The sequence below is a fragment of the Suillus fuscotomentosus genome (assembly GCF_016647785.1).
Source record: "Suillus fuscotomentosus strain FC203 chromosome Unknown F5891scaffold_82, whole genome shotgun sequence".
NCBI classification, from domain to species: Eukaryota; Fungi; Basidiomycota; class Agaricomycetes; order Boletales; family Suillaceae; genus Suillus; species Suillus fuscotomentosus.
Genome location: NW_024539594.1, coordinates 1 through 17808, shown reverse-complemented (window position 1 = coordinate 17808; position 17808 = coordinate 1). Strand labels below are relative to the sequence as shown.

The following is a 17808-nucleotide window of genomic DNA, read 5'->3' as shown; positions in this document are numbered from 1 at the left end:
TCCACTTTTTGTTCCTTCCATTATACTATAACACCCATTAACCTACAACACTTTATTTTTTTAATTTCATCATGACACCCGCTGATACAGCTAACAAAGCGCTGGATACTACACTGGCGGCCATGCAATTGCTGATCAAGCGGTGCATGTTGTTGGAGTCTGGTCATCCAGAGGTCCTCAGAATCTTAGATGAGATTGCCAGACGCATGGTGAGTACTTTTTCTTGCTTGCACTTCATTATGTCATCAATATTAACACATTCGCCATAGGCGAAAGACTTAAAACTTCATGGAGGGAATGCGACATCCTTTTCCCCACAGCTACTGTCATGCACTGCTGTTGTGCGAGAGTGCTCAAATGCTGGCGCTGTTCAGACAATGCCAGATTGGACATCTGTGATAGACAATGATCCAAGAATCAAGGGTCACCTGCGGTTCAACAAGATGCTAAACTACCGCTCTCATGCAGCCGATGAGATTCCCATTCTTTTGTATTCTGAACTGGTAACATCGTCCGGAACTCCTGCGGCAGTCCATTTTGCACCATTGGCCATAGCGCCTCCACCCACCTTGTCTCCTCTTCCCATAGATAGGGACTTTGTCAATAGTCCTTCACAGGCAATTGCACCGCCATCGCCTTCTCCCACCTCAATGGCGCTGGAACCTCTGACCCCGCTTCCCATGTCTGCAGTTTCTATCCCCTCCAAATATAACCTATTTGTGCCAGGGACAAAGAACGCGGAGAAGACAGCACCAAAGGCTGGAAACAGGAAGAAGAGGAAGGTGGAAGATAACGGCGCAGAAGAGGTGAAATTGGGGAACATACCGAGTGCTCCATCCTGGTTGGGCAAGTCGAGTCAGAAGAGGAGCAAGCATGTATCGGGTGACGAGCGGAATGAGCATACTGACATCGCCTCTGTCATAGAGGTAAGTCCCATTATCCTAGCTCAGGCACTGGTGACCCACCAGATTCTTACATGTTCCCACTGATAAGAATGTGGCACCGGAACGTTCAGATTCGACCAAGATGGCTGATGAGAGAGGTTTCTGGGATGTGGAGACCAGGGTGTGTTGACTTCATTCCACCTACCACCGATTCTGACTTTGATATTGATAGCCCGTTGAATGGGATAGGGATTCTGCTATCGCCATGGCAGCAGAGGTAAACCAGTCTATTTGTGCATACCATTCTAAGCTAAAACATGCAAAGTTTTTGTTCGTCACCACCCACAGAAGTGTGATAAGTGTAGCAAATTGGGGGTGGCCTGTCTTGTCCTTCCAGATAAGAAATTTGGATGCATTCAACTTGCCAGCACTAATTGTGATGAAATGAAGGTCACATGTGCGATCAATGGAGTTGGTGTCTGGGAGAGAATGCAAGCGAAAGCCAAGGCCATGGCAGCCGAGGCAATTGCCAATCCTACCAGATGCTCCAAGTTGTGTGCTCCGAAGTCCCAAGTTATTAACAAGACGGTGGTTAATACCAGGTCCCAGAAGATGCCCATGCCGCCCAATCGGTCATTGTCTGTAGTTGAGGATGACATAGTAGAACGTGAAGGTGAGTGTTGCTGTGCCACCGATGGTACAGAAAACTTAAGCAGCTTCAGATTTGGCCTTGGTGAGTGAGCTGAAGTACATGGATGTCGTGCCGGCTCAAACAGAGGTACCGCCAATCCCAACAATGGGCTCATCCATGTCCGTCGAGCCCCAAGGACAAGTAGCACTTGTGAATCCTGCAGAATGTGAGCCAACTGCAAGGGACATCCTACAGAGCATTCAAGACCTGGGCAGGCGACTTGATGGTCTTGCTACTAATGACAGGGTTGATAATTTGGAAGAACGACTCGATTCGGTGGAAGAGGTGGTTGGGCAGCGGTTGGATGTACTGGAGAAAAAACTCAGATACTCGGATTCAGAATGGAAAGCAACATCGTCATCACTCGGACATTTAACCATGTCCCTTCGGGATCATATGGATGATCTGACCACACACCGTCCTCGGATCGACACCACTGCGTATGCTCCCCCTCACCATGGGAATGTGCACCTTCTAGCTTGGCTAGCTAATCACAACAACAACCCGAACATCTCTGCCATTGGTAGACAGTGGACTCACACGTGGGATGCATCCGTTTTGACGGGTGTCCACGGCCATGTCAGGACTTCTGCATCTGCTGCAAACATTGCTGAAACTCCAGATCCTGCAGTTTTGCCGGTCGATGCAGATGCATGCGTTGAGCTCTGCAGTGAGCTTTCAACTATATCCGATTGATAGGTATCGGATCCTGACGCTCATAATCATATTACTGTCTTTACTTGTTTTCATTACATACCGTTGTTGCACCTGGCAATGCTCACCTTTTTAATATTGAAGTCAAGCGCCACTGGAAAGTGTCAAGGATATCATACTGCAGAAAGATATGAGTTCTTAATGAATGCAGTATTGAATGGCACACAACTGTTCCCTGGTCACCTTGTGCAAGTCCAGGGAGCCCCTTCAGTGACAAATTCCATATTATACGGGCCACCCGACCTCCATAATATCCCGTATGAGATGGGCCAGCGGATCATGGGCCCATGTTGTGTATATTCTTGATGATGACGGATGGGCCGGGACACATATTATTTCCGATGGAGACAGGTGGGCCCATGTATGCCAATGATATATATATCCTTGATGTTGACAGATGGGCCGGGGGAATATGATCATTCATGGAGATGGGTGGGCCCATCTGGGTAATATGTAGAGTAGGATATTATAGACAGCTGGGCTGAAGAGAGATGTAAGGCAAATATTGTTATATAGACAGGCGGGCCAACAGGGGTGTATTACATATATGGGTGGGCCTAGGTAGGGGAATATTACATAGATGGGTGGGCTGACGTGGGGTGTATTACATATACAAGTGGGCCGACGTGAAAAGTATTACATATACAGGTGGGCTGACGAAAGGGATATCAAATAGATGGGTGGGCCGAGGGTGTGATAAAATATTTATTACATAGACAGGTGGGCTGAGGTGGGGTATAACTATATAGACGGGTGGGCCGACGTAGGATGTATTATATAGACGGATGGGCCAACATAGGATGTATTACATAGACGGGTGGGCCAAGGTGGGGGATAATGCATAGATGGGTGGGCTGACATGGGGGAATTGTACACAGATGGGTACATATATGGGTGAGCCTAGATATGTTCCATCAAGACATACAGCTGATGTAGCCACCAGCAAATCAAACACGTAGGATACATGTACACTATGAGTGCATATACCTACCATTGACCACCAAATCTAAACCCCTAAGCACAAAAACATGAATCGACCATGTGTGGCATTGACCAATAATCGAGGACTGAAGTGGAAAAACCCCACACCTGAACCCTGGTGTGCAACATATCCTATTTATAAGCATGGACACCAGAAGCACAACACTCACAAAAATATATATGTCAAATTTTCAGTGCCAAACCCCAAACCGAGATGTACCAACCCCTGAATCCCAAAACCCAAGACTGCCAGGTCTCAGGTTTCGGGGTTCGGGGGTCCCGGAACTCGGAACTCGGAATTTGGGGAGATCAATAAAATTTGATTTACAATCAAGTTGATTGACAAACATGTTGACTTACCCATGTTTGAAATATATTTTGTTTACAAATACCGAGTTCCGAGTTCTGGACTCCCGAACCCTGAAATCCGAGACCCGGCAGTCTCAGGTTTCGGGGGTCCGGAACTCAGAACTTGTGGAAATTTGGGGAGATCCATAAAATTTGATTTACAATCGAGTTTATTGACAAACACATTGACTTACCCATGTTTGAAATATATTTTGTTCTACATACCGAGTTCCAAGTTCCTGAACCCTGAAACCCAAGACCCGGCAGTCTCAGGGTTCGGGGGTCCGGAACTCGGAACTTGTGGAAATTTTGGGAGATCAATAAAATTTGATTTACAATCGAGTTTATTGACAAACACATTGACTTACCCATGTTTGAAATATATTTTGTTCTACATACCGAGTTCCAAGTTCCTGAACCCTGAAACCCAAGACCCGGCAGTCTCAGGGTTCGGGGGTCCGGAACTCGGAACTTGTGGAAATTTTGGGAGATCAATAAAATTTGATTTACAATCGAGTTTATTGACAAACACATTGACTTACCCATGTTTGAAATATATTTTGTTCTACATACCGAGTTCTGAGTTCCGGACCCCCGAACCCCCAGACTGCCAGGTTTCAGGGTCCGGAACTCAGAACTTGTGGAAATTTGGGGAGATCAATAAAATTTGATTTACAATCGAGTTTATTGACAAACACATTGACTTACCCATGTTTGAAATATATTTTGTTCTACATGCCGAGTTCCGAGTTCCGGACCCCTGGACCCCCAGACTGCTGGGTTTCGGGGGTCCAGAACTCGGAACTCGGAACTTGTGGAAATTTGGGGAGATCAATAAAATTTGATTTACAATCGAGTTTGTTGACAAACACATTGACTTACCCATGTTTGAAATATATTTTGTTCTACATGCCAAGTTCCGAGTTCCGGACCCCCGAACCCCGAAACCCAAGACCTGGCAGTCTGGGGATTCCGGGGTCCGGAACTCAGAACTCGGTATGTGGAACAAAATATATTTCAAACATGGGTAAGTCAATGTGTTTGTCAATAAACTTGATTGTAAATCAAATTTTATTGATCTCCCCAAATTTCCACAAGTTCCGAGTTCTGGACCCCCGAACCCTGAGACTGCCGGGTCTCAGGTTTCAGGGTTCTGGGGTCTGGAACTCGGAACTCGGTATGTAGAACAAAATATATTTCAAACATGGGTAAGTCAATGTGTTTGTCAATAAACTCGATTGTAAATCAAATTTTATTGATCTCCCCAAATTTCCCAAGTTCTTACCAACACCCGAACCCCTAAATTATGGACTGCTGGGTTTCGGGGGTCCTGGAACTCGGAACTTGGGAAATTTGGAGAGATCAATAAAATTTGATTTACAATCAAGTTGATTGACAAACACATTGACTTACCCATGTTTGAAATATATTTTTGTTGTCTCACATACTGAGTTCCGAGTTACGGGACCCCTGAACCCTGAAACCTGGCAGTCCACAATTTAGGGGTTCAGGAGTTGGTAAAATGTGTATGGATATATGAAAGGTTGATTTAAACATTTTTGAAAGATGTCTCATCAAATGTCAAGTCCTGAGTTTTGAATTCCGGGTTTTGGGACTCTGTGTTTCGGGACTTGGCACTCCCGAAACCCAGAAATCAAAACTCGGGACTTGATATTTCATATGCAACATCTTTCAAAAATGTTTAAATCAACCTTCCATATATCCACACACATTTTACCAACCCCTGAACCCTGAAATTGTGGACTGCCGGGTTTCGGGGTTCGGGGGTCCCGGAACTCGGAACTCGGGATGTGAGACAACAAAAATATATTTTGGGGCTTGGGGGTTAATAAAATGTTTATAGATATATGTAGGTTCATATAAACATGTCTGAAAAATGATGTTCGTCTCAAATGTCAAATCCTGAGTTCCAGGTTTCAGGACTCGGCACCTGGCACCCGGCACTCGGGGTTCAGCACTGAAAATTTGACATAACTCTGGGTTTTGGGACTCTGGGCTTCGGGACTTGGCACTCCTGAAACCCAGAAATCAAAACTCGGGACTTGACATTTCATATGCAACATCTTTCAAAAATGTTTAAATCAACCTTCCATATATCCATACACATTTTACCAACCCCTGAACCCCGAAATTGTGGACTGCTGGGTTTCGGGGTTCGGGGGTCCTGGAACTCGGGACTCGATATGTGGGACTGGACAAAGATATTTGTCAGGGTTCGGGGGTTAGTAAAATGTTTATGGATATATGTAGGCAGATTCAAACATGTCTGAAAAATGTGTTTCATTTCAAATGTCAAGTCCTGAGTTCTGGGTTTTAAGACTCGGCACCCAGCACCCAGCACTCGGGGTTCGGCACTGTGAGAATTTGACATTCGGGTGTTAGGGTGTTCGGGTTTCGGGTGATATCTACCTCAATCTACAGTTTCTAGTTCTGGATATTGGAACTCAATGATTGAATCATTCAATTGTGGCATAGGTAACATGCATTGAAAAAGATTTATGTACATCTATCACTGAGCAATTATGTAGCCATTTCAACCTTCTCACCAGGACGATCAACCTTCACCTCAACCTCCATCTCCTCATCAGAAGAATCATATTCTGGCAGGAGGTTGCCTGGTTCATCCAGGACCACAATTTCACCGGAAAGCCCAAGACCTGAAAATATGTATGCAACATTTCCATTTTTCACTTGTTGCACTGATCACCAAGTTTCAAGTGCCGAAACCCGAAACTCAAAACCAGGTGTGCAACATGTTCATTGTTCATTTACATTACACAGATCATTGAGTGCTGAGGGCCGAATCCTGAAACCTGAAGCCCAAAAACATGTATGCCACATGCCCATCTACTCATTGCACAAATTACCAAGTGCCGAGTGCCGAGTGCCGAAACCCGGTACTTCAAATGGACATGAATTCTATATTTGTATGTATTATCCATTGGTGTAGGGTTCAAATAACTTGGGAATTGTATTTGTCAGTGCTCAATACTCAGTACTCAGTAGTTGGTAGTTGGTGGTTGGTGGTTGGTGGTTGGTAGTCAATATAGGCAAATGATAATGAAAAATGAAAGTTGTTATTACACTTAACTTCCTTACCAAAGGTTGTAGTCCGAGTCTAGGGGAGTGTATTGGTAGTCTTTTCTTGTCCATCAGTTATCATTTGACTGAGATATAAGCTAAAGAAATCTGAAACATTGGCGATAATGAAAAATGAAAGTTATTTGTAATGATATTTTCGACCTGAATCATATATAAATGTGACTTTGTATAAAAGATGTCTATTGTCACTCTCCACACATATGTCATTTTGCCTATCATTACATCAATCCTTCATGAATCTTTCTAAGCTTTTAAGCTATTATAATGGATGTATATGGGTGTTATTCCAGGTCTCTGATCACATCACAGGCTTGTTATGTTGTATATCTTGACATAATGTGCAAGTCTCGCTATTAATATTCATTCTTTTATCTTTAGACTCACTTACTGCACACATGTATTTCATTTGTCATTATTGATGTTTTGGATTTCTTTAGCTTATATCTTGGTCACATGGTAACCAATGGACGAGAAAAGACTACAAATAAACTCACCTAGACTTGGACTACAACCTTCATTAAGCTGACTATTGATTCCTGGATACCGAGTATCACAACCAAATACTGAGTACCAATTACCATGTACCGAGTACTGCGTAATGAGTAACAAGATAACCAATTGGCAAGAAAAGACTACCACTACACTCACCTGGACTTGGACTACAACCTTCGGTAAGGAAGTTAAGCATAATAACAACTTTCATTTTTTTCATTATTGCTGATGTTTTGCCGGATGACAAAGAAAGACTACCAAGACACTCACCTTGATGTGGACTACAACTGTCATTTTTCATTATCATTTGCCTATATTGACTACCTGAGTCTCGAGTACTGACCACTGACCACCAATCACCAATCACCGAGTACCAATCACCGAGTACCAATCACCGAGTACCTAGTACTGAGTACTGACAAATACAATTCCCAAGTTATTTGAGCCCTACACCAATGGATAATACATACAAATACAATTTGTGTCCATTTGAAGTACTGGGTTTCAGGTTTCGACACTTGACACTTGGTGATTTGTGCAATGAGTGAAAAATGGACATGACCCGAAGCACTTGGAACTCAATGATTTGTGTAATGTAAATGAAAAATAAACATGTTGCATGCTGGGTTTCAAGTTTCGGGTTTCAGCACTCAAAACTCGGTGATTTGTGCAGTGAGTGAAAAATGGACATGTTGTGCACATATTTTCAGGGTTCGGGTTTCGGCCCTCGGCCCTCGGAACTCGATGACTTGTGTAATATAATTGAACAATGGACATGTTGCACACCTGGTTTTGAGTTTCGGGTTTCCGCACTCAAAACTCAGTGATTTGTGCAACAAGTGAAAAATGGACATGTTGCATACATATTTTCGGGTCTCGGGTCTCGGCACTCAGAACTTGATGATTTGTGTAATGTAAATGAAAAATCAACATGTTGCACACCGGGTTTTGAGTTTCAGGTTTCGGCACTCAAAACTCGGTGATTTGTGCAACAAGTGAAAAATGGAAATGTTGCATACATATTTTCAGGTCTTGGGTCTCGGCACTCGGAACTTGATGATCTGTGTAATATAAATAAAAAATCAACATGTTGCATGCTGGGTTTTGAGTTTCAGGTTTCAGTACTCAAAACTCAGTGATTTGTGCAACAAGTGAAAAATGGACATGTTGCATACATATGTTCAGGTCTCGGGTTTGAAAAATAGCATAATAACAACTTTCATGTTTTCATTATCATTTGCCTATATTGACTACCGAGTCTGATAAGGGACCCCTTGGATGATCCATTGCTCAATGACATACTACCTGATTGGAAGTGTGCTGGTTATCAGATATTCATTTGTTGACTCCCGGGTCCTGGAACTCAGAAGTCAGTACAGTTGACCCAAATTTGGGTGGTCGGAACTTGGCGTCTCATAGGGCAACACAAGCTTCACACCCCAGATTCCAAATTCTGCAAGACAACCTGTGCACCATCAAAGGCCATGTCAGGAGATCACCTGCTGCTCCGGGAACTTGGTAACTTTGATTTATTACCTCCTCTGATTTGGTTGATGTACAACTACCTCAGCTCCATCATGTCTACAATTATGATACACATGGGCCCACCCATCTATATTTTATACCACTCTCGGCCCACCCGTCTAATACAACATCCTCAGCCCACCCATCTAATACAATATTTTATAATACCCTTGGCCCACCCGTCTAATTTAATATGTGTCTGGGCCCACCCGTGAATGTGATAACAAGTACCTACCCATCTATCTCATACACATCTACCTTAATACACCCATCTGCATAATATCCAACTACCTCAGCCCACCCATCCCCGTCTACCTAATATTCATGTACATCGGCCCACTCATCTACTCTATATATTCCCTGCATGGGCCCACCCGCCTCCATCGGGAATAATTTGCCTCCCGGCCCATCCGTCATAGTCAAGGATATTTTTATCATGGGCCCATGGTCCGCTGGCCCATATCATATGGGATATTATGCACGTCCGTTCCCTCGTATTATATGGTGATAGGTCACTGTAATATGTGGTCCAGGAGATACATAGATACACTGGAATGTGTTACAAATGGGTACATACCGTTCCTGCTTTATATTACACTTCAGCCATTCATGCACTCACCAGGCCCCATATCAGCAACCGTTCATCACTACTTCCTGCTCAGAGTGATAGCTATGCGTAACATGTTCTCAATCAAATAGTATACAGGTTGAAGGATGTTTACCCCATCTACTACCCTTCCGCCACACTCCGGAAGAGGCGAGCTCGATGCAATTAGATTTACACTCATGTCCTTAATAACTGCTTTCAGCTGCCGCTCACCATATTTGATCAGCTCAACTGTTATTGTCTACTGGACCGATTGGACATCCGATGTGCCCATTTGTAACTCCTTCCAGTATCAGATTTATCGATTTTTGTTCCATCTGTTACCTTATCCTAAACTTTCGCAGATATATCCAGCCCCAAAATCGAGTTCCGTTATTCCTAACCTTTCCAGGAATTGTAGGTATGTTCATTTGAGCTACAAGATAACAAGCTGGCCCTTCTGTATGATCTTCTGGCCATACAACACTACCTGAACCCAATAGCGATCCCTTCTGTAATCAAATCTATATTTCCTTTCGCCAATTATAACTAGCTAAGCCATCCTTCAACCTTCCGAGATTCAAGATTCTCCTGTATCTGTTAAGACCATGCACAAAGGGTAGGACTGATTCTGAGGGGCTTGGCTTCAGCTCATGCGCTGCGCCCCTTACCCAAGTATGTGCCCTTAATTTCGGATTGGTGTCCGAAGAAAGTCCGAAGACATCCGAAGGCGCGGGAAACTTCGGAAGGACTTTCCGGACGGGTGCAAGTAACTTCCGGATGAGTGCAGGAAAGTTCCGGAAATTACAATGAGGTTTTGTCCTGATACGGATATGTATAATGGCTACTTGGGACTTGTCCTGAGTAGAAGTAAACAGAGGAAAGGCTGCAAGGACAAAGTCCGAAGCAGAATAGGTCTGGAGGACCGTGGGAAAGATCCGGATGAACTTCTGGAAACTATGGAGGATCAGATGAGCAGATGAGTGGAGTATCGGATAAGTAGAGCTCTGGCCTAGGGAGAAACTCCCTAGGCCTGAGATGGATAACAACTAAGTTGGAAGACTAGAACTGATATGAGGACTTAGAGTGAAGACTAGTGCAAGGACTAATATGATATTCAGACTGAGGAACTACAGGACATATACAAGAGTTTATATACTAAGTGACTATCGGAAAGATCAATAAGCAAAGGTCCAAGGCTACATATGTACGAAGCATAAGTCAAGTTGTCAAACGTGAGTCGGAAATGAAGCATAGGTTAATGGATCAGTAAGCATACTGGTAGTAAGTATAGCCGAGATACCGGGAACAAGGAAATACTGGATAGGCTGTGTTAACGTTATATGCACAGGAAATGAATTAAGTAGCTTATCGTATATTGGATCGGACCAGACCGGACCAGATCGTATATGGTCCGGACGAGATGCGTGGATGTATGGGGTATGACATTAGGGCGATAGGACAAAGGATGAATGAAGCAGGCTAGCTGTGGAGGTACGGAGGTCTGATGTACGGAGGTAAAGGGATCTGGATGTGGATGTGTGGATGTGGATGTGCAGAGGTGCAGGGATCCGGATGGGTAGAGGACTGGAGACATGGATAAGGTGTCCGAAGGTCCGGATGAGATGTGGGAATATTATCAGACATAGGTCTGGAATACGGGATATGACAGTATCCTACATCACATGATAATGCGCATATATATATTCATCTGACGCTAAGCCCTGCTGTCAGCTCTGCCAGTGCTGAATACATATTTCTTGCCCCCAACATCGCTCCGTAAGTCCTTCCGAGCTTAATTGGGTGTTCTACTGCGAGTATGATTAACTGTCAGCCATTCCGAGATCTGCATTCATACTGTTGCGTACAACTCACTGGGCTGGACTGGCAGTCCTGAAAATGCACATGAAACTGCCCTGCTGAGATCACCTTTGCATCATCTTGGGTCGAAATAACTATAGGCCAACCATGTTCTTCCTATATTTTCTTGGGCCAAAAATAGTCAGCTGGTTGTTCCGAAATCATACACCCCATTGCCTTGGGCCGACACATGGCTGGCCCTTCCGAGATCAAATGTGCTCAACTGTCAGCCCATAGCGAGACCATATTGACTGGAACATGATATGCTGGCCCTTCTGAGATTAAATGCACCCACCTATTGCCTCAGCCTGACATATTGCTGGCCCTTCTGAGATGAAATACGCTCAACTGTCGGCCCATAGCAAGACCATATTGGCCAGAACATGATATGCTGGCCCTTCCGAGATTAAATGCACCCACCTATTGCCTTGGCCTGACATATTGCTGGCCCTTCTGAGATGAAATACGCTCAACCGTCAGCCCATAGCAAGACCATATTGGCCAGAACATGATATGCTGGCCCCCCGAGATTCAATGCACCCACCTATTGCCTCGGCCTGACATATGGTTGGCCCTTCCGAGATCAAATGCGCTCAACTGTTGGCCCATAGCAAGACCATATTGGCCAAAACATGATTGGCTGGCCCTTTCAAGATTAAATGAGCCCACCTATTCCCTCGGGCCGACATGTGGCTGGCCCTTCCAAGATTCAATACATGCACCAAACTGTCGGCCTGTAGCAAAATCATATAGGCCAAAAAATGATTGGCTGGCCCATCCGAGATCAAATGCGCCCATCACCTTGGGCCAATGTTACTGACCTGAAATCATATGTATGCAACCGTCAGTCCATAGCAAGATCGTATTGGCCAACATATGATCAGCTGGCCCTTCCGTGATCAAATGCATGCAACTGTCGGCCCCTGTGAGATCATATATGTATATATTATTTTGGGCCGAAAACAATTAGCCAACCTTTCCAAGATGACATGTGTGGGCCAAAGAAAAACTTGTTGGGCCTATCTGTCAGGCCTGGTACCTGTGTCCCATGATAATTGGCCCACTCATCCTATCAATCTCACCTGGCCCACCCACCAACATGGGTGCTGAATTATGTGTGGGCCCATCCATGCTCAGTCATGCATAGGCCCATGCTGGATGGCCCGCCTAACTGGGTTGATTCTCAACCTTTGGCTGTCTGACTAAGTCGGGAAATGTTACTGAAGGGGCTCTTTCTTAGATATTGGACGACGGTATCACATATGAGGAGATGATCGGGTTTTTGTCTGAAATGGTTGAGATTGTGCAACAAGAAGAGGAACACTCAGATAGAGGCACCCCAGCCATAACAGAGGTTGCCTCCTCCTCACCATGGGAGGAATCACATGCCAGCTTTTTCTCCCTCCTGGAAGCAGAGGTCAGTGATGACATCAACCCAAAGAGCATTACAGAAGATAAGCTAGCCCTCAGACCCACTGATGCAGCTTCATACACGCGCACCGAAATATTCAAGATCTCCTTCGTGCTGAATGCTGTGGCAGCAATGAGTGAGCTTCCTGAGGGCGATGTCCAGCCAGAACCCATAAACGAACCTCCTAGTAGAGCTGTCATAAAGCAAACCTCTTGTGCTCGTCCCCCTGCGACCATTTCCACTGGCAACCTGCCTACTGAGCAGAGCACCGTCACTGATCCTGTTGTTGATCCCACTTCCAACATTATGGCTGGTTCCTCCAAATGCAGGGCTCCCGAGGATGACGATAACCATGCAAGGAAGAAGTTCCGTGCCAATAAGAAGAAGTCGTTTGCCGATGAAGGGGGGAAGAAGTCCCGCGGAGGCAAGAAGCCCATCACCAACGACTGGATCAAGAAGTCCCGCACCAGCGATGGTGGCAAGAAAAAGTCCGTTGCAGCAGGGAAGAAGTCTGGCACTTCGCGTTCTCATTGTAATGACAATGAAGATTATGTCCCAGGTAAGGCATCGACATCTGGGAGGAGAAAGAACTAAAAGTATAAGCTATGGCATTGTTTTGAACTTCCTTTTTAAAAGTATTATTGACTGTATCAGTTTGAACCTCTTGGACACACACTAGGCCATGCAGAGGAAATTTATACTATCTTGTTGTATTGTACATACTCCTTGCAATCGTTTACTTACTACGAATCCTGCACTGATACATGTCATCCCCATCGCCAGCGCCCATTTACCATTGAGAATTTGTTTCCAGGCAGAGCATGTGATCTCCCATTTCTTCCTTGGTCTTGGTGGTTTCTGTTTAGCATCTTGCCCTGGTCAAACTGATCATTCCTGGATACCCCAGCAGCAGCTGACCATTATTATTTTTGTGAGTTTCCCCCACTTTCTTTGGTATGCAGCTTCACACCAGATGCCCTCTGGATTCTTCCAATTTGATTACTAGGTATACCATGCAATACCATTGCGCTATTTCTCACACTCGGCAGTTTCACGCATAATGACCACAATGCACATGGTCCCAAGTTATGCCTAAGATCTTTAAAGCTGTACCTGCCCCACATGCGGAAGAAACAACTTTAGGACTTTGAAGGGCCTCCTTACTCATATGGGACAGACAAAAGGGTGCCTATGGTATCATAAGGGAAAGTTGAGGGATCTTGGGAATCTGGGTACATTTGAATGTACTGTGATCCCAGACACTCTGGTTGCGGAGGGGGAGGATATGCCCGTGGATGAAGGAGGCGTCGATGAATGCGATCCTGAGGATGTTAACGAAGCATGGAACCAAGAGTTGTTTGACCTCATACCTGTGCAGCCTCCTGCTGATCATGCACCTTCAAGATCAGATTCGGCCCAGGCAGAAGAGCCCACACAAGGTTCATCAAGGAGGGTTCTAAATGTTGATGAAGATCGGCGGGTGGTGGTGGAGCACCCAACTGCCAGTGCTATTGTGAGGGAGGGCAAAACCTTTGTTGAGAGCTGGTGTAGGCACATCCTTGGAGACCTGCATCAATTTGATGGGGACTGAGATGTTGATATGGAGGGTGTTGCATCCCAAAAATATTCACCCTTTGCTTCTGAGGTTGAGTGGAGGATAGCCGAGTGGGCAACCAAAGAAGGCATTGGGGATAAGTCCCTTGACCGCCTGTTGTCCATTCCAGGGGTGAGTAACATGTGCACTTTACTTATTGTGCTCACGGCTTAATTCCAAACAGGTGGTTGAAAAGCTCGGCTTATCATTTTACAACACTCACGCTATGCATCAAATTATCAATACTATTCCATCTCGCATGCTTTGGCACACCACCTACCTGTCCTTTCCAGACAATCCAGAGGAATGACATATGGTCCAATACAGGGACCTACTAGAAGCTATACACACTGTGCGCACACTTCATGCACCCCTCAGAATTAGATGCTAGGATTAGAGTGCTCCCACCCTGCTTTGAGGTTTGCCATTTCCAGAATGGTTGGACTGTGCTCTCTCAGATCTCTGGTAGAGAGAGGAAAGAGATGGTGTGCATCTTATTGGGATGCTTAGTGGGAAAAGTTCCTCGACAGGTCATACTTGCATACCGCTCCTTACTGGACTTCATCTATTTAGCTCAGTACCCCACTCACGATGATCAAACCCTAAGCTATCTTCAAGATGCTTTGGACATGTTTCACAAGCATAAGGGGGTGCTTATTGAACTGGGCGTAAGGGACCACTTCAATATTCCAAAAATACACAGCCTCACCCACTATATCAACTCTATACGCCTATTTGGTGCCATGGACAATTACAATACAGAGGCATTTGAGCGCCTTCACATTGATTTTGCTAAGGACGCCTGGAGGGCAACTAATAAAAGGGAGGAGTGCCCTCAAATGACTTCGTGGCTGGAATGATATGAACAGGTGTCATCTTTCCATCTATACCTGGATAATCTAGGGCAACATCTTAACTCAGGCAAGGCTAATATCCCACCTCACATATTGCTACCAAAAAAGCCACATAGTTCTGGTCAATCACTACAGAGTATCATGGAGTCCCATCACTGCCCTGGACTGGTACAGAACCTCAAAAATTATCTCAATCAATGTAGGAGAAGGGCTATAGGTGAAGGATTTGGATGCAATAGATTGGAGATGACTCAGCTTCCATTTGACAAGCTTGACATATACCATGGTTTCAAGTTTGTTTTGGAGGAACTAGGGGAGGATGAAGTTGACAGTAGTAGACAAACTGACTGGATAAAGGCCTGTCCAAAGACTCATGGTTCCCATGGTCAGAAACACTTTGATACAGTTGTGGCCATGAGGACGGATGAGTGCCAAGCTACTGGGGTTCAAGGCAAGTTGATCATATCTTTTTTTACCTTGGATGTTTTTAGAGAATACAGATACAAGAATCGGGCGACTTAGGTTATTGTTCAAGCTACCCCAACAAGTCTATGGCACCTTTGCCTCCCCAGAGTACTGGCCAATAGAACCCTTGGCCTACATCTAGTGGTATACTATGCTCAAAAATGTGCCAGAGAAAGAACACTGTATGTATGAGGTGAAGAAGATGCCACTAAGGAGCGGTAATGTAGTACCAGCAGATATCATTCCTATCAGCACCATATGTCAGACTTGTCAGCTAATTCCTTGTTTTGGTACTGCTGATGTTTCCAGAGAATGGAGATCAGAAAATGTACTGGATCTCTGTGACAGGTTCTTATTAAATAATTGGTCCACCAAGTATGCATACAAAACACTGTATTAGGAGGCGTTACTATGCACCAAACAAATTTAATCTTCCAAACATAATGGCATCTGAAAAATGAGTTGAATAATAGATCTTATATTTATTAAAGTTGTTAAAGCTGGGAATAAAATGGTCTGTTGCTATAAAGCTCTATAGAGAGCACTATAGCAACTAAAGCTGTTATAGTTAGGCCCATTTTGGAACCTATCTATAAAGCTCTCTAGCACAAAACAGGTTTTCCTGATGCATGACATGTAAGGCAGCAGAAGCTAGCAAGGCCAGTCTTTGCATTGCGGTTATCATTGCCAGGCTCCTATCGCCCTTCAATGTTGCAGAAACCTCGGGTTTGAATCTATCATCCAGATTCTCGGGAGGCGGGCCATAGCACTGCATTGTATTGAGTATCACATGGAGCCAGAGCCACGGAGACCCACCTCATGTCCTTGCTGGAACCAACATGGCACGATGTTGATGCAGCTGGGTGTCAATTCCAGAGTTTCTGTCTAGTAGAAATTTGTCCTGTGGGTTCTCCAACCACCTGACTTGCCATTTGTGATGCTCTTTTTCAACAGATCACCTATGGAAAGGGTCACTAAAAACATTTCATTCTATGAAAAGAATAGTCATTCAGAGCTGCAAGTGTCAGCCGAGGAACTCACCTGCACCCACAGTGTCAAAGCATCCGGTATATACCAAAGAATAATCCTGTATCTGGAGTCAATGACCACCGAAGGGCAGTCCAACAAGATATTTTCGGCTGGAGGAAATCTCACCAACAAGGCATCCTCTTGGGCATCATTCATCCCCAATTCCTGTTTGGCTAGGGCCTCGTTGTACTAAATAATATCAATATCCAGTTTGACTTCATCCAGATGGAAATGTGAGTGTAGATGTTGAGAACACAATTTAGTGTCACTTACTTGGGTGTTGATAGGCCTCAGCCATGAGGAAGGCTAGGTGCCCACAAGACAGCAAGGTCAGTAGGTCCAAACCAGCCGGCGGGTTGACCAATGGTCATCCAGATACATGGGCAAGAAATTGCTGCTCCACCCACTTGCTGGCCACATGGGTGGTATACAATGCCCAGTCTTCCGGTATGACAGGCATGTGGTTCCTCCCATCGTGAAGAAATGCAAGATGGCTAGCATAAGAACACCCTTCACCCATGGTATGGGTTATTTTTGAAGGGTAAATCAATTTTTTTGTATCATGCCTGACTTAAATGTCCATCAACCGAGCCTCGTGGCCCATTGCATGCATGCATCAGGCATTTGACCAGAGTATAACAAGGCTTTACCTAACTTTATCTGATATATAATGTTAAAAATATTTATCACAATTGCAGACCACTTGATAAAGGAATAAATAGGTAGACTACGTAGGCAGATTCTCCCAAGGCCATCATATTGGCACACTTCTGATAGTAAGTTGTGATCTACCTAGCATATTGATACTGTTATTATCAAATGTACCAACTATGACTAGCTATACATTGGCAGCTTCCAATTGCAAAAGCTGCCATCACTGGCAATGTGCCCAAGTGTGATCAGCTGTACCTAGCTATATATAAGTAGCTTTCAATTATAAGGTCTACCATCATCAAATATTTGATGATACATAGCAAAGCTTTATTAAATTGCAGAAAACTTGACAAAGGAGTAGATGGGTAGACTACATAGGTGGGATTCCCCGTAGGCCGTCATATTGGCAGACCCATGGTAGTAAGCTGTGATCTACCTAGCACAGTGATGCTGTTATTATCAAATGTACCAACTATGGCTAGCTATATATTGGCAGCTTCCAATTGCAAAAGCTGCCATCACTGGCAATGTGCCCAAGTGTGATCAGCTGTACCTAGCTATATATAAGTAGCTTTCAATTGTAAGGTCTACCATCATC

General features: G+C 44.6%; 5 protein-coding genes across 5 annotated transcripts; 4 read left to right on the top strand and 1 right to left on the bottom strand.

Moving 5' to 3' along the window:
• Window positions 1-71: 71 nt before the first annotated feature.
• On the top strand, window positions 72-2271 carry F5891DRAFT_1195380 (uncharacterized protein; the record flags this gene model as incomplete). The annotated part of the gene is made up of 6 exons (XM_041368110.1): window positions 72-209; window positions 270-926; window positions 994-1065; window positions 1117-1161; window positions 1233-1557; window positions 1607-2271. The coding sequence occupies 6 exons, from the start codon at window positions 72-74 to the stop codon at window positions 2269-2271; spliced, it is 1902 nt and encodes a 633-aa protein (XP_041219823.1).
• Window positions 2272-13728: 11457 nt separating this feature from the next.
• F5891DRAFT_961796 (uncharacterized protein) lies at window positions 13729-14205 on the top strand (the record flags this gene model as incomplete). The annotated part of the gene is made up of 1 exon (XM_041375842.1): window positions 13729-14205. A coding segment is annotated over one exon (477 nt), but the record flags the coding sequence as incomplete, so codon positions are not given.
• Window positions 14206-14238: 33 nt separating this feature from the next.
• Window positions 14239-14518, top strand: F5891DRAFT_896513 (uncharacterized protein; the record flags this gene model as incomplete). Its single annotated transcript, XM_041373374.1, has 2 exons — window positions 14239-14340; window positions 14393-14518. Coding segments are annotated over 2 exons (228 nt in total), but the record flags the coding sequence as incomplete, so codon positions are not given.
• Window positions 14519-14573: 55 nt separating this feature from the next.
• F5891DRAFT_1130999 (uncharacterized protein) lies at window positions 14574-15927 on the top strand (the record flags this gene model as incomplete). The annotated part of the gene is made up of 4 exons (XM_041364600.1): window positions 14574-15055; window positions 15302-15517; window positions 15570-15609; window positions 15670-15927. 4 exons carry the CDS (start codon window positions 14574-14576, stop codon window positions 15925-15927), a joined length of 996 nt encoding a protein of 331 aa, XP_041219820.1.
• Window positions 15928-16113: 186 nt separating this feature from the next.
• F5891DRAFT_985133 (uncharacterized protein) lies at window positions 16114-17076 on the bottom strand (the record flags this gene model as incomplete). Its single annotated transcript, XM_041377542.1, has 6 exons — window positions 16114-16296; window positions 16344-16386; window positions 16453-16517; window positions 16569-16745; window positions 16830-16862; window positions 16936-17076. The coding sequence occupies 6 exons, from the start codon at window positions 17074-17076 to the stop codon at window positions 16114-16116; spliced, it is 642 nt and encodes a 213-aa protein (XP_041219819.1).
• Window positions 17077-17808: the final 732 nt, after the last annotated feature.